Below are 17,365 nucleotides of genomic sequence, written 5' to 3' on the forward strand. Positions count from 1 at the left end.
ATCTTTAATGTGTCCCCACAGAAAAAAAGTCACACAGAGTGAGATCTGGTAATCAGGGAGACCATTCCATGAAACAGCTGTTCCCTTCTGTAGCACGGCCAGTCCATCGATGCGGCAGCCCCGTGTTCAGGTACCCACGAACTTCACAATGAAAATGGGGTGGAGCCCCATCCTGCTGAAAGGTGAACGGAGAATCCGATTGCACCTGAGGCATCAGCCATTGCTGCAACATGCCCGAGTAGGAATATCCAGTGACAGTGCTCTTGGCGAAGAAGAATGACCCGTACAGTTTTCGACATGACAAAGCACAAAAAAACATTTACATTTAGCAAATCACACTCAAATTCAATGCATTCGTGTGGATGCTTTGTACCCCAGATTCGACAATTATGCCTGTTCACTTTCTCATTAGTGTGAAAAGTGGCTTCATTGCTAAAACTTAAGCGATCAAAAATACCATCCCCATCCTTATTCAGTTGTTGCAACTGTGAACAAAACTCAAAACACTTTGTCGTCGTTATTGACCTTCTACACTAGCTCCAATTTGAATGGTTTCATAGACAACTTCTGTCGCAGGACTTTCCACAGTCAATGGAGCCATTTCGAGTTCACGGGATGCACGACGCACTAATTTCTTTGGACTCCTTATGAATGTCTCTCGTATACAATCCAAATTCACTTCACTCACACTGGGATATTCGCTTCTCTGTGCTGGGCACAAGCAATCCGTCATAATAAATTTGTTGTGCCTTCCTTGTTGGTGGTTTCTTACTGTACTCGTATTTTGTTCTAAACATCCATTGAACAGCTGTAGCACACACTTTTTTTGTCGAACTCCAACACACAGAAAACTCGCTCCGCACCTGAACTTGCCACGTTTATGACTGGTGCTATCGGCAAATCACCAAACTATGCTGTGGTGGTATACATGAAAAAGAACTTTCAGGGTTTCACTTCAAAATTACGTGTGTGATATCTGTGCAATGTTTGGTTCTGTATGAGTGATAGGAAGAACAACTTGCGGCAGTCACTGGCGGTTTGTATGCTATGTACTCGTATATTTTGGCCTGTCTTATACACTTCTTTCAGGAGGCCTACTTTTTTCTGAGGTTATTTCTGAAATCAGTGAAGGTATTTTAAATCTGTCTTGCGACACCAAATGCGTGTCACCAAATATGTTTCGTTTTATTGAAATAAAACAACAACAGTGGTCTTAAATGAAATACATATACCATTATCTTCCTTTCTCCATCTAAAAACTGTTCATTACGAAAGGTGCTGACACTAGTACTTAAGATTTTTGCTCACGAGGGGAAGAAATACAGAAGTCCGTACATTCTTTTTTGTGTGTGTGTGTGTGTGTGTGTGTGTGTGTGTGTGTGTGTGTGTGTGTGTGTGAACTTATGTCTTTACTTGCCCTTAAGACCTCGAAATTTGTCAGGGAAAAATGCTAAAACTTGTCTGGAAATCAGGGAATGTCACTTGGGGAAACTTGCGACAACCCTGAATGTTCACAAGCTGGCACTGCAGAGCTTGCTGACTGCATTTTTCTGGGATGAGAATATTCTTGCCAAGTGCACAGAATTGCCCCAAATTATAACACCATATGATATAACAGAGCAAAAGTAAACAAGCTTTTGTGTTTGTGTCCAAGACATTGTGTATAGTGAAGACAGAAGTGTTCACTTTCTGCTTAAGGTGTCGAACATGATACTTCCGAGAGAGCTTTTCATCTATCTTCAGTCTTAAAAATTTAAAATGTCTGTTCGACCAGCTCAGGACAAGACTATTTCGCTTTTACAAGAGTTCAGTTGTTGGCAGTGAAGTGTTAATCCATTCTCCAAAAGCCACGTGCTGATGTTGCCAACTACCTCGTTAGCCTGATGATTTACATTATGTTCCACGTTTTCCGAGAGAACACTTGTCCGAATATACAAAAGCTTTCATTTGCATTTGCAGTAGATACTAGAAAAAACAGAAGCTCCTGTTTGTGTTTCCTATAGATAGTGGATATAACAGCTCCTTTAAGTTTTGTTTTCAAATTATTTTTGAGGCAACAATTTCCACTCATGTTGCTACTTTTGTGTTTTCTTTTTGCTTAGTACTCTTGGATACATTTTGTTCAAAGTTTTACTATGGTTCTTGCTACTAGGTGCGAGGATACAAGCGAGCTGGCTTCCATTCGGACGTCTACGATGAGACGATGGACAGGGTGAAAGGCCTCGGTGTTGATACCGAGTGCACTGGTGGTGGCAGAATACAGCACGACCCCAGTGCCAAGGTCATCAAAGTGTACGGCTACTCACAGGTAATACCAAAAGCAGTGAGTTGTAGAAATGACAGTATGTGTCATCTTGAGCTGTTATTCAACTTAATTTTTTACTGTGTGACTGGTTTCAGTTGAAGACCATTTTCAGGACCTGTCGTATATACATCGTGGATACAGGAAAATTTTGGGTGAAAAGAATGTTTGAAAATTATAGTAACAATACAAGCAACACTTGCAGAATTTAGTTACCAGCAAAAACTATATATAAATCAAAAGAATACAGTGTCAGAAATATAAATTAAACATCCACAAGCATTGTATGTATTGTTACTATAGTTTTGAAATATTCTTTTTGCCTGAATTTTTCCTGTTTCCGTGCTGTGGGCACAACAGGTGCTCGAAAATGGTCTTTGACCAGAACTGGTTGCATCATAAAAAAAATTTATCAACAGCTTAAAGTGTTACGTGATGTCATTTTTACAATTCGTATAATCTGCAGACCACAGTTAAAACAAAAAAATATTTTAAAAACAGTGAAATTTCTTTTCATACGTTGTGTACCCTATAATTCAAGTATTTTTAAAGATTTTAAGATTATTACTGTTTATGTATAATTTGTCCAGTCACATTAATAGCGCTCGCTGATACGTGCACCGTCCATATTTTTCTGTACATATTCCTCCCTAAGACAGAATTGTCAGAAACTAAAATATTTTAAGTGATTACTTTATTAACCACCTTGTCCAATCCAACCTCACTTTAGGACATTGTGCAATCAAATATACTAACTGTTCTATTATTTATTTTTTTTATCTGTTTTTTGCCAGTATTCTGTGAAAAACAGGTCATAAAACAATTTTGTTCAATTCCATATGCCAAGCTGCTCCATGGGAAGCCAGTTTCTGCTTCGGTTACATGGCACAAATTATAGAATACCCTGTTAGATGGTCAGAAGTAAATGTCACTAGATGTTAATACCTGTAAATCATCATCATGCTTCTTACAACCGTGTACAATAATTTGGGTGTGGTGTTGTGGACAAGTGTTTTGGTAGAAATTGCTACTTTTGTTGTGGGTAGCAGCCATGGAAACTTCCTGACAAATTAAAACTATGTGCCAGACCAGGACTACATCCTGAAACCTTGCCTTCTGTGGACAATGCTGATACCAACTGAGCTGTCCAGTCTGATTCATGATTTTTTTCTCACACCTTTCAGATTATTTTTGAGGCCACAATCCTTGCTTCCACCTGAATATTCAGAGAGAGAGAGGATGTTCTGTCCCATATTTTTATGACATTATTATTATTGCCAGCTTCTATATCTTTTGATTGAGTATAGTTACGGCAGCACATGAATTGTGGTGAGCCTGGTGTTTTTACAAGACCTTTTCCAGTTGCCAGGACAGTTGTTGTCGTAATTACTCAAATCAACCATTCCTTGCACTTGGAGCAGACCAAATGATTCCTCCGTACCCCTCGCACCTATTTTATGTTTTTCAGACTGTGTTTCACACATTTTGTGATCTACCTGTTTCATTTATCACAGTTAATACAGTTGCAGATCGTGGGTACATGTTCAATTTTTTGCATGATTACTGCCGCTTGTGTTTCAGTGTTGTGTACAATGCCAGACCCATCAATACAAAAATTAGTTCAGATGCTACATCTTGCACATCTGTTCTGAAGGTCTTTACACGTTTCCTTTTTCTGCTGCTTTTGTGTTGTGATGTGTGGTTTAGAAAATTTCAGATTGCTTTACAGTTTGATGTGCTCTGTATTAGTTGTTTTTTTAGTGTATGTACAAGCACATTATTTACTTATTATGTAGTTGTAGTTAAGAGTTCTCGTTTTAATGTTTAATTATTATTGTGATATGTAGCACACTGTTTAATTGTTCTTTAGTTTTAAAATATCCAAGGACTGCTTCATTTCAGGGGTTTGGGAAGGCAGACCACAGCAAGACTGTAGAAATTCTGAAGACTGCATATCCTGATTACAACATTACTTGGAGTGATGAAGGATACTGATCTGCTCAGGTGATTAAATTTACATATGTGTGTGATGCATTCAAAATGTCTTTGACATTACGACGATCTTCGTAATGAATGAAGGTGATATTTTTCCATTTAAGCTGTTGTATTTTAATAAGACCTCTCCTTAATTATACAGTTACTTCTGACCCAAAAAGCCATTTTAAATGTTTTTAAAGTACAACAAACAGTAGCATTTCTACTGTAATTTGTAAGCCTTGATGAACAGCAGCACATAGTGTGAGTTTGCTGCCATTTTTATTTCTGTGGGACCTCGCTATGTGTGTAAACCAAAAAATAGCTTCTCAGGCTGAAACTAGTTGATTAACTAAAAATATTTTTAATAACTATATTAGCTTAAGTTGAAAAATATCATTTTCATCCAATGACATTAATAATTTTTGTGTCCTCTTTTTCACTTTTGCCATATGGGACTGTTATGAGGAGATCTATCACATGACTACTGCTTTGTTTCTCAGATTGGTACAGTTGTTTTCTGTCATTAGTTATTGTATGCTGCTTTTGACCACTGAGAATCAAATTTTTCAACTGTTTAATATCAGGATTTAGCAGCAAGTTTTTTACTTAAGTGTTAATAGGTGTTGTATCTAACAACTATTTTTCTGATCTGAAGATTGCCATGCAGGAATTCAACAAACTAGTTCTGATCTGATTCAAAGATTGCATTCATTTTGTTGGTAGAGACAGAGGGAGCTGCCCCCTTCAGTCATCATTATCCAGAGGTGAAGCTAGTTTTCTTCAGTACTGGCTGTCATTATTGACTTCAGTCTTCAAGAGTGTGTCTCAGAAATCATTAAATCAGCAGCAGGCTGTTGGTTTATTGCATGAAGAGATTCCAAATACTGCTTTAAATTCACTTCTATCTTAAATTCAGTGCCACGTATGAATGTCTTCTTTTAAACTCCATAGCTACCTCAATCTAACTGATGTGTGTACAAAAGGAGTGAACAAGTGGCCCATGTAATATGCCAAGTGTGGTGAATTTGCCTAGTGTGTTAACAGTGGACACCATTACACACTGGCTATTTTAGAAAATGAATCACTCTACAGCAACCCATGATGTCTCAGAATTCCCACACTATGCAGTACAGTATCCAAAGATTGTTATTCTGTGAGAAGAAATCCATTGGTGTTAATTAGATGTGAACTGTACTCTCCATTTAATGTACAAAAGCAGCTGTTCAGTAGCAATTCATTGCAAGAGGAGGGACAATTTCCAGTTTTTTGTTATTTATTTTATTTACCCATTTAAATAAAGCTGACTTAGGAATTTTCCCTTATGCGGGGACTGCTTGTACTAGATAATGTATCTATTTAAAGTTCTATATTTGCGTATTTTGCTGTTCACATCACTTCTTCTGCATAATTTTTCATTGATTGTGTCGATACTTGTTTGTATTCTGATATGTTGTGAAATTTCGAACATTTGGGAATGCCGCGATAAACTAGTACTATTATTTTCAATTGTAGGCTTAAACTAAACTGTGCTCTTTCAAAAATTTTAAGGACAGTAGGCCTATCATCCTCATTCAGAATAGTCTGTCCCTAATTTTGTTGTCCAATTATGTGAGAAATAGTTTAGTTTCAGAGTTGTCAGGCGCCTACAAAACTATATTTTGTAAGTTAGTGCTACCAGTGTTTTGTATACGCAATTTACTTCGTAGCAAATCAATCCTTTGTGGTTCACAGATCACCCAAAGTATACATCACCCCTGAATTTCATTGTATATCAATGCAAATAAATGTGTGTTTTTGAGAATTTTCAGACATTACCGTTTCATATCAGCGCACACTCCGCTGCAGAGTGAAAACTCATTCTGGAAACATTACCATTGTCCTTTGCATAATCTGTGAGCAGTCGGGGTTTGTGATTTAGTTACTGTGGCAGATTTTCTGACAGACATTTTGTGTTACATTTGGTTTTCCCTTAAAGAGGTGTAGTCCTGTATATTATCTGCATTCATCATAAATTAACGCATTTTTCGAGTTTGCTAACAACTATAATTAAAATCAAAATGTTTTAGGAACCTAGTAATTTCTGCCATAGTGTTTTGCATTGTCTTAATAGAAATCTCGTTTTGTGTATCTGCTTTAATTCTTACAGTGAATTAGCAACTTTTAGCTCAACAGATTAAAAGATAATCAACAGGTTTAATTCAGAGTCCTTTGTTGACTGACTTGTAATACATTGCACCAGCCAAAATGCAGCCCCACTTAAGTGCTGTTCTCAGACATGGGATGTTTGTAAGCAACTGGAAATAGTTCTGACTACTGGCAAACGATTGACAGCTGCTGCGAATCGATGTGTTGGAAGAGCTCTCGAGAGTCGTGTACCTGCAATACCTGTGCAGAGGTACCTCAAGTACTATCTTCTCTTGTGGATCCTGTCTCCTCTGCCGAAAGTACAGGATCTGTCATTACATATTCACTTGACTGCCAGTGGCATGTCAATATTAGATGTAGGCATCGTGTACAGGGTGGATGGGGACCAAGGTCGACTCAGGGTGTTGTACTGATCTCCCTAAACAACAAGGTTGAGGTGCTGTCTTTCACTGAAACTGAGCCAGTGGGATTCACTTTACCTGTTTTGTCAAGTTTCAGGTGGAGGCAAATGCAAAAGGATAGGGGTCCATTAATCGTCGGCATTTCAAACGTACAGCAAATGATGGCACCCCCGAGGGAAATGGCAGCAAGGGGCAGAAAAGGACACCAGGGACACCCAGTGTGTATGCCTGGGGGAGGCTACTCCAGCAGCCATTACGGGAACAGGGTGCAACTAACTGCAAATTGTGGCCCTCATTGGGACAAATAATAACTGCCATCTGGGCTCCAAAGTCATTCTAGGGTCATTCCAACGACCAGCAGAGAAGGTTGAGAAGACCAGCCTTGCATGTAAAGTTTCAGCAAACCTCACAATTTACAGCATTGTCCACTGAACTGATCGTGGCCTTTTTGTTCTGAGTCGAGTGGGAGGACTGAACCAGTTACTTTGAAAGTTCCGGGAAAAGCTAGGCTGCGACTTCCTGGACTTGTGCCGTAGGGTTGAGAACTGTAGGGTCTCCCTAAATAGGTGGGATGTGCAGTGCAAATCATATGCTACTTCTCAGGTAGCTGACTGTGTGTGGATACCACACAAGGATTATTTAGATTATGTGACTGTCCATCCAGTCCACATAACGATGGGTGTAGGATACTCAGACGTATGAGTGTAAGATTGAAAGAAATGCCTCCAACATGTGAGAGTATTAAAATCTTAATGGTAAACTGCCGAAGCATTCATAACAAAATGCCAGAGTTTGAAGCGCTCATGAAATGCAGTGCAGCTCACGTGATACTAGGTACAGAAAGCTGGTTGAAACCTGAAATTGATAGCAGTGAGGTTTTTGGGAAAAATTTAAGTGTATTTCGAAAGGAAAGGGAGGTGATGTATTTGTTGCAGTAGACCAAAAACTCAAAATCCACCGAGGTAGATGAAGCTGCATGTGAGAGTGTTTGGGCAAGACTCTGTGTCAGGGTTGGGCATAAAACGATGATTGGATCCTTCTTTCTGCCACCAGACTCTTCGCATGATGTAACTGAAAACTTCAGAGAAAATCTTAGTTCACTTGTACATAAGTTACCCAGTCATACTGTAATCATTGATGGAGACTTTAATCTTCCAACAATTAATTGGGAAAATGTCCACATCAAAACTGTCGTCAGTGACCATGATGCGGTTATGGCAACAATGATTACCAAAGTACAAAGGACAACTAAAATAAGTGGAAATATATATAATAGAGGGAAACATTCCACGTGGGAAAAATATATCTAAAAAGAAAGATGATGAGACTTACCAAACAAAAGCACTGGCAGGTCGATAGACACACAAACATACACACAAAATTCTAGCTTTTGCAACCAACGGTTGCCTCGTCAGGAAAGAGGGAAGGAGAGGGAAAGACGAAAGGATTTGGGTTTTAAGGGAGAGGGTAAGGAGTCATTCCAATCCCGGGAGCGGAAAGACTTACCTTAGGGGGAAAAAAAAGGACAGGTATACACTAGCGCGCGCGCACACACACACACACACACACACACACACACACACACATATCCATCCGCATATACACAGACACACGCCAAATGTCTGCGTGTGTCTGTGTATATGCGGATGGATATGTGTGTGTGTGCTAGTGTATACCTGTCCTTTTTTCCCCCTAAGGTAAGTCTTTCCGCTCACGGGATTGGTATGACTCCTTACCCTCTCCCTTAAAACCCAAATCCTTTTGTCGAAAGCTAGAATTTTGTGTGTATGTTTGTGTTTGTTTGTGTGTCTGTCGACCTGCCAGCGCTTTTGTTTGGTAAGTCTCATCATCTTCCTTTTTAGATATATTTTTCCCACGTGGAATGTTTCCCTCTATTATCTCTCTCTCTCTCTCTCTCTCTCTCTCTCTCTCTGTGTGTGTGTGTGTGTGTGTGTGTGTGTGTGTGTGTGTGTGTGTGTGTGTGTGTGTTTTCAGTAAACAAGGTAGACATCAGTAATATCTTATCTCAATGAGGAACTTGAATATTTCAGCACAGGTCAGGAGCATGTAGAGGCACTCTGGCTCAATTTTAAAAGAACTGTTGACCATGCACTGGATAGATGGGTATCTAGTATAACAGTTCATAATGGGATTTAACCTCCTTGGCATACAGTCACTGTAAAGAAACTTCTAAAGAAACAGAGATTACTGCTCAATAGCTGTAAAACAAAGTGTAGGATTATAGATAGAGAGAGACGCTGGATGAAACATGTTTGGCTGTCAAGAGAGCAATGCATGAAGCCTTCAATGACTACTGTAGCAGAATATTGTCAAATGACATTTCACAAAATCCAAATAAATTCTGGTCGTATGTAAGGCCTGTTAGTGACACAAAAGTTAGTGTCCAGTCCCTAGCAAGTGAGACAGGAACTGAAATTGAGGGTAGCAAAGTAAAAGCTGAAATTCTGAAATCAATTTTTTAAATGTTCCTTTGCAAAGAAAAACCCAGAAGAACTGCCCCAGTTCAATCCTCGTACACTGAAAAAATGAATGAAATAGGTATTAGTGTCAGTTGTGTCGAGAAACAGTTGAAATCGTTAAACAAAGCTCCAGCCCCCGATGGAATCCCAGTCAGATTCTATATTGAATTTGTGGCTGAGTCATCCTCTCTTCTCACTGTAATCTATCCAAAAAACCTTACCCAGTTTTTGGAAAAAGTTACAGATCACACCCGTCTACAAGAAGGGTTGTAGGAGTGACAAAACTACCATCCAGTAGCCTTGACATCGATTTGTTGTAGAATCTTAGAAAATATTCTGAGCTCAAATATAATGAGGTATCTCGAACGGAGCTACCTTCTCAATATCAACCAGCATGGTTTTCAAAAACATAGATGATATTAAATCCAACTCGCACTTTTCTCACATAACTTGCTGAAAGCGTTGTATCAAGGCAACAGTTAGATACAGTATTTCTTGATTTCCTAACAGTATTTGATTCTGTTCCACACCTACACTTACTGTGAAAAGTACGATCATATGGGGTATCAAGTGAAATTCGTGACTGGATTGAGGTCTTTTTGATAGGAAGGACACAGCATGTTACATTGGATGGAGAGTCATCATCAGATGTAGAAGTAACTTCAGGTGTGCCCCAGGGAAGTGTGTTGGGGCCCTTGCAGTTCTTGTCCATTAATGACCTTGCTGTAAATCAGGATTTTTGCAGATGATGCAGTTATCTGTAATGAAGTACTATTTCAGAGAAGCTGCATAAATATTCAGTCAGATCTTGATGAGATTTCAACATGGTGCAGTGATTGGCAACTTGCTCTGAATGTTTAGAAATGTATAAACTTAGTATCCTATGATTATAGTATTGGTGAGTCACTGTCGGAATCTGCCAACTCGTACAAATACCTGTGTGTAACACTTTGTAGGAATATGAAATGGCATGGTTTATTGGTATAATGATGGGGAAGTGCAATCAGTCTACTAAAGAGATGCTTACAAGTCATTCGTGTGACGACACCCCCCCCCCCCCCCCCCTCCAGACTATTGCTAAAGTGTGTGGGACTTGTACCAGATAAGACCAGCAGGAGACATTGAATGTATACAGAGAAAGGCAGCATGGTCACAGGTTTGCTTAATCCATGGGAGAGTGTCACAGAGATACTGAAGGAACTGAAATGGCAGACTGTTGAAGACAGGTGTAAACTATCCCAAGAAAGTGTATTAGCAAAGTTTCAAGAACTGTCTTTAAATGATTACTCTAGGGATATACTACAACCCCCCACATATTGCTCTCACTGGGGTCGTGAAGATAAGATTAGAATGATTACTGCTCACACAGAGGCATTCAATCATTCTTCCACGCTCCATACATGAATGAAACAGCAAGAAACCCTGATAACTGGTACAATGGGACCTACCCTGTACCATGCACCTCCTGGTGGATTGCAGATTATAAGTGTAGATGTGAACTGACAGTCTCTTATATGTGCATGATGGAAACATACAATCACCTTTATTTTACCAAGACAAAAATTATTATTTACTAAAGTTTCAAACCTTGACAGGAAATAATGGATTAGGCTGTCCATAAATTATAAACTAACATTATTGTGATGATGGAAAATCTCATATAAAGACGTGAAACAAATACTAGCAAAGAGATAGAGGGGCTGGCTAGTACTTAGCTCAGTACAGCCAATAGATACACAAAACATAACAGAAAATTTACGTATCCTAGCTTTCGAACTTTGTTTCTTCGTCAGGGAGGAGAGAGGGGAAAGAAGGGGAAGAAGAGAAAGTGGATTCAGTTACTCACAACCCAGGTTATGAAGCAACAGGGGAGAGGTAAACAGGGAGGGTAGCAAAGATGGAGGCATGGGTGTATACTCCACAGTATGTCAACATGTTGCCTTGACCTGTTTGATCACCAGGTCTGGCTCCAATTCAGTGCACACAGGACATCATTGAACAACTCCAGTGTCTCCCAAAAACAGCATTAACCATCCCTGTTTTGGTGACAATGTGAAACAGGCATGGAACTTCATCCCACAAACTCATATCCAGCACAATGCATGAACGTTTGTATGCTTACATTCAGCATTCGGGCAGTTACACTGGATTTCAATGTATTAGTGTATCACATTTGCAATGGTGTATCTCGCACTTATATTAACCTGTGATCTTGCAATGTTAATCACTTAAATAAGTTACTTAGACATATATGTTCCTGAAATTTCATTACTCTATGTTAATTACTTTTTGGTGTTGCAAATTTTTTTTTTTGTCAGTGTACATGATGACTACAATAAAACATTATAATGTTTCTCCAGTGGTTTCAACATTAACTTTTTAACAGAAAAGATTTTGCTTACAGTTCATTTTTAAGTTAACATTTCTAAACTTTTTAACAATCCATATTAAAGCTAGCAATAGTAACTATATTAATAATTGCTACTGTAAACAGTTACACATATGGACATCAGTTTTGAATAATGGGTTTTGAGTGTAAAAATGTTTTATGTAAGTGTTTGTATTGATACTTAAAATTAAATGTCGTGTAATGAATGTCCAGATACTCATATAAAAAGTTTTGTTGGATCAAGTTATTTACGAACGCGATGTACTGTGTTCTTCTATTAGAGAATGAGTCTGTATTGTTTATCGGTTTCATTACAAAATGCTAATAAGCTTTTAGTTAGAAAACCTTCTATAACTAGAATTATTAATATGAGAATAATAGGAACAATGAAAGAACGGAAGATCAGTTGCAGAAACAAGAGTAGCTCAGAGTTGCAAGAGTGGTTGCTTTTCCCACACATGTAATTAACTGGCATTATCGCCACTATTAACTTACCGTGGTTTCACATCTCATCTGTTCATTGTTCCCCATGTCCTGCCCTTCTGTTCCCCCTTCCTATTAGACCATATATGCCTCTGTTACTGTAATCGATATGTAAACAATATTTATCACATGACCTTTTTTTGTTACAGGTTGTAATATTTGAAATTGCAGCTTTTGAAAATGGAGCAGGATGTTGTGCCCTGTTTCCTATTGGAGTGTTTCTCTGAGATCAGAATTGGAGGCAGACAATTCACTTGAACTGCCATTGCTGTTGTTGATGTCTTTGAATCATGTTGTTTCTTTGTGATTAATAAAAAAATTATACAACCCAATGGTTTCTTCACCTTGTCTTTAAAAATTCCAGACCTATTGTTCAAACTCATATTTTGAGAGTTAAGCATCTGAGCATTTTTGTGGAAAGTGCTTTTCACACATACATTAATTTTTAAACATTGGGAAATCTGGGATGGAATAACAATAATATGAAATAGGATAGCTTTCTGCTCCCCACCTAGAGGAGACACTGAGTGGCAGACAGGCATGTTGAAGGAAGACTTTTAGATATTAGGAAGTGTGGGACAGAGTCCTCATCTGGCAGGTGTGGTGGGGGATAGCAGGTGGTGTGAGGCTGGGGTGGGAGCAGGTAAAGGCCTAGATATGTGAGACACAGAGACTAGCAAAGGTTTAGGCAACGGGGTTTACAGGAGTGAAGAATATGTCGCAGCTAGAGTTTCTAGGCTTCGTTCCTGTGGCCCCACACCTCAATGCCCTCCCCTGCTCCTATTCCAACCTCACACACTGTTACTGTCCCCCTAGTACACCTCTCTCTGTCTGTCCACCTCCACACTCCCAACCAGCAGAGACTCCCTATGCTGAGGTGGGCTCTGTCCATTAGATTACACTCGTAAGATAAAAATAAACATTATGCAGCATGAAAGAATTATCCGTGTGGGATGGAAATATGTAGATGTGATGTACGTGCACAGACAAAAAAAAATTACAATGCCAGAAAAATTGAATGATTTATTCAAGAGAAAGAGCTTCACAAATTGAGCAAGTTGGTCCACATCTGACTCTTGAGCAAGCTCGGCATTGATAGATTTGTTGGATGTCCTACTGAGGGACATCAAGCCAAATTATATCCAAGTAGTGCATTGTATTGTCTAAATCATGAGCTGGTTGGGTGGCCCTGCCCATAATGCCCCAGACATACTCAGTTGGGGAGAGATCCCGTGACCTTGCTGGCAAAGGTAAGGTGTAGCAAGTATGAAGACGAATTGTGTGTGGGCAGGCATTATCTTGCTGAAATGTAAGCAGATGATGGCTTGTCATGAAGAGAAACAAAATGGGGTTTATAATATCGTCAACAGATGTCTGTGTTGTAATGGTGACACAGATGACAACCAAAGGGGTCCTGTTATGAAGAGACATGGCACAGTAGGCCATCAGTCCTTGTTTGGCTGTATGGCAGCCAGCAGCCGGGTTGGTATCGCACTGCTATCTGGTGTGTCCCCAGGCACATCCCTGGTCTGGAATTGCATTGACTGGAATATAATTGGCTTCAGTGATGAATCCCACTATGAACTGAGCCCCAATGATCAGCACAGATGTGTCTGAAGACGCCCCAGACGGTGGGATACCACCCTGAATGTCGCATCCCATACGGTCCAACTACCAGGACTGATGATCTGGGGTGCAATTTCTTTTCGTAACAGATCCCTTTTGGTTGTCATCCATGTCACCCCTACAGCATAGTAGTCTGTTGACAATACTGAACATCCTATTTTGTTTCCCTTCTTGGCAAGCCATACGTTGCTTACATTTCAGCAAGATAATGCCTGTCCGCACACAGCTTGTCCTCGTGCTTGCCAAACCCTACCTTGGCCAGCAAAGTTGCTGGATCTCTCCCCAACTGAGAATGTAAGGAGCATTATGGGCAGGGCTGTTAGACCACCTCGGGATTTTGACTATCTACCATGACATTTGAATAGAATTTGGCATGATGTCCCTCTGTTGGACATCCAACAACTCTACCAGCCAGAGCCAAGCTTGTATAAGGGCCAGAGGTGGACCATCTCATCCAATTTGTGATGCTCTTTCTCTTGAATAAATCATCCAGTTTTTTCTGAAACTGTAATTATTTTTCTGTCTTCACATGTATGTCACATTTACTGATTTCAGCCCTATTTGGTATTTGGATAATTCCTTTAGTACCCAAGTGGGTGTTTTTTTTTTTTTTAAGTATATAGTATCTGACAGTTTCTTTTTTTCAGTATGCTTGTCTGCTGCTCTAACTGGTGAGAAGCAATCTGTCCTATTTCATATTGTTAGAATTAACTTTTGACACTCAATATTTATGATGCAAGCAAACTGTTATTGCCACTTGACATTGGCACAAATAGATTGACATGATAAAACAAGGGTCCACAGCTTTTACAAACTTTTTGAATGTGATAAATACAGCTTACTGCTGTCAATACTTTTGTTAATTACAATTTTGATTGTTAGTTATTTTCAAGCATACATGTCAGGTGCCACGACACCTTTGAATTACTGCAAATGGACAAAGATGACCAGACTCATTTCTCTTCAGTAGAAACAACTATCGACAAGAGAAGAAACTTGATGTCATTCAAATCTACTTTTTCATTGGTAGAGATCTTTCACTCATGGGATTAGCAGCAGAGATTAAAAAGAAGCAGCAGCAAACAGATCCAAGGCATCCATTGTTTGGAACTCGTGTTCTTCCATTACAACTCCTTATAATAGTATCAGCTCTGGAGAACTAAGTCCCATGGTGGATTGTGGACAACAAAAGAGAAGTTGTCATCGGGCTATCATCTCCAATACAGCCTCGGATGACCCCCAACAGACTGAAAACTGGAGTGATGATGTGCAAAATTAATGTGAGGAAGTGGGTCGTGATGAACTTTTATTAATGCGTAATGGAATTGTTTGAATGAGGGACAAGAGGGTGAGGGTCTGTGAACATTTGTTGACCCAGTATATTATTGTCTTCCTCTGATCTCGGAACCACTTACCCTTACCAGTCTTAGAGTTTAACATAGGATCCAACCTATTTTGCAACTTGCTATATACACAAAGCATTTCCAAAAGTGAATATCACATAAACTCTCATAAAAAAGTGCCCTGCAGTCGAACAGGGATCAGTTGCAGACCTTACATTTGCATTTCAATCATTTTTAATTTCAACAACATTTTTGTTGTACAAGTCATATAAGACTGATTAGATTTTTATGAGCTACCTAAGGGCCAACAATAGTAATTTTAATCATGTGATTCATGGTGTTCTAGTAAGTTGTTTCCATTTTATGCACAATATTTCGATGACCAACCCATCCATTTTCTTCAGATTAAACAGCTTGGTAGAACACCTGGAAGCACACTGCTAATCAGATATGCCAAGAAAACCCGAGAAATGACATTCATTTTCTTGTAACAAAATAGACTGGCATTACCTTGCAGTTAAAAATGGGAAGCTTTACATGAATGTCCTACATGCAGTTTTTTTATACTTGTGCTCTTTGAGTTCCTGTCCTAGAATACATTAAAATATTAAAAAATGTGTAAATTAATCTTTGAAACAATCCAAACCTTTCAATGGAAACCAGGAAAGACTTAGAAACATTATCATTTTTTTTAAAAAAAAATCGAGGAAAGGAACAATCAGGGAAAGTCTGCTGTACCCTTCCTGTTGTGTACTGTGTTATTGTTGTTCTTAATTTTTTAAAATTTGATAATGGCCATTAAAGACCACACAGAATAGCAATTGCACATTACTAGAAGCTGCCTTTGCATTCTTCCTCCAACAGCCCGTTGTATTTGCTCTGTTCATGCACTGTTCACAGTTTATGCTCAGCGTAGAAGCCTTTAAAGTTGTAACTCTGGTCGGTCTGAGATGCCGCCTAGATTTAATCCAGCCTGTCAAAGATCCCTTTGTCATTCCCCTGAACTACGTCGGAAACTTTAGGGTTGTTTCCAAGAGTATTAAAAATCTGTTTTGTCAACCTGACCTTAAAACTTTCGTCTTCCTGACTCAACAGGTGCAGGCAGTATTTCTCGATTTCTGAACAGCTTTTGACTTAGTGCCAGATCGATGCTTATTATCAAAATTGCTACTGTGAGGGGTATCGAGTGAAATTTGTCACTGGATTGAGGATATTTTGGTAGGAATGGCTTTACATGTTATCTTGGCTGGGGAGTCATCATCTGATGTAGAAGTAACCTCAGATGTGTCATAGAGAGGTATGTTCTGACCATTGCTGTTTGTGTTCATGTACATTAATGACTTTGCAGACAATATTAATAGTAAAGCACTCTTTTCACAGATAGTGCATTTATCTAGAATAAAGTACAGTCTGAAAGAAATTGTACAAACATTCGCCAGATCTTGATAATTTCAAACTTTCTTTTAAATGTTCAGACATGTAAAATCGTGCATTTTGCAAAATGAAGAAAACGCAGTGTGGTATGACTACAGTATCAGGGTGTCTTGCTTGGATTAAGTCTATTCATACAATTACCTGGGTGAAGCACTTTGGGGATATGAAATGGAACAGTCATATAGGCCCACTCAGGGGTAAGGCAGGCGAAAGAGTTCGATTTTTTTTTGGTAGAATACCATAGAAATGCAGTCATTCTACAAATCATTTGTATGATCCATCCTAGAATATTGCTCAAATGTGTGGGACCTGTATCAAAATGGATTAATGGAGGATTTGAACGCATGCAGAGAAGGGCAGATCAAATGGTCACAGGTTTTGACCCATGGGAGTGTGTCACAGAGATGCTGAAATAACTGAATTGGCAGACGCTTCAAGATAAGATGTACACTATCCTAAGAAAGTATGCTTACCAAGTTTCAAGGACAGGCTTTAAAAGACGACTCTAGGAATATGCTACAACCTCGTAACTACTGCTCCCACAGGGACCGTGAGGACAATATTAGATTAATTACAGCATGCAGAGAAAGATTTAAATGGTCTTGAAACATGAACAAGCTTTAATATCTGGTACAGTGAGATGTACCCTCTGCCATACTCTTCATAGTGATTTGCAGAATGTGGATGAACATGTAGATAGCATCATCAAGAACTCAATCAACATGTATCTGAAACTTGAGCTTCTCCTAGTGTGTAGTGTCACAAACTTTTTGACATTATTATAC

At 39.1% G+C, this 17,365-nt stretch overlaps 1 protein-coding gene across 2 annotated transcripts in view; it reads left to right on the forward strand.

Annotated features, from left to right (window-relative positions):
- LOC126106628 (sex-regulated protein janus-A-like) overlaps positions 1-12,509 on the forward strand; it is a 34,412-nt gene extending 21,903 nt beyond the window's left edge. For both annotated transcript variants that reach the window (XM_049912984.1, XM_049912983.1), the window contains exons 3-5: positions 2,153-2,308; positions 4,205-4,306; positions 12,327-12,509. In XM_049912984.1, coding sequence (XP_049768941.1) covers positions 2,153-2,308; positions 4,205-4,297 — 249 coding nt within the window. In that variant the 3' untranslated portion in view covers positions 4,298-4,306; positions 12,327-12,509. The remainder of the gene's footprint in view (positions 1-2,152; positions 2,309-4,204; positions 4,307-12,326) is intronic.
- The last annotated feature ends 4,856 nt before the right edge of the window (positions 12,510-17,365 follow it).

Source organism: Schistocerca cancellata, chromosome 10 (genome assembly GCF_023864275.1).
Source record: "Schistocerca cancellata isolate TAMUIC-IGC-003103 chromosome 10, iqSchCanc2.1, whole genome shotgun sequence".
Classification (NCBI taxonomy): Eukaryota; Metazoa; Arthropoda; class Insecta; order Orthoptera; family Acrididae; genus Schistocerca; species Schistocerca cancellata.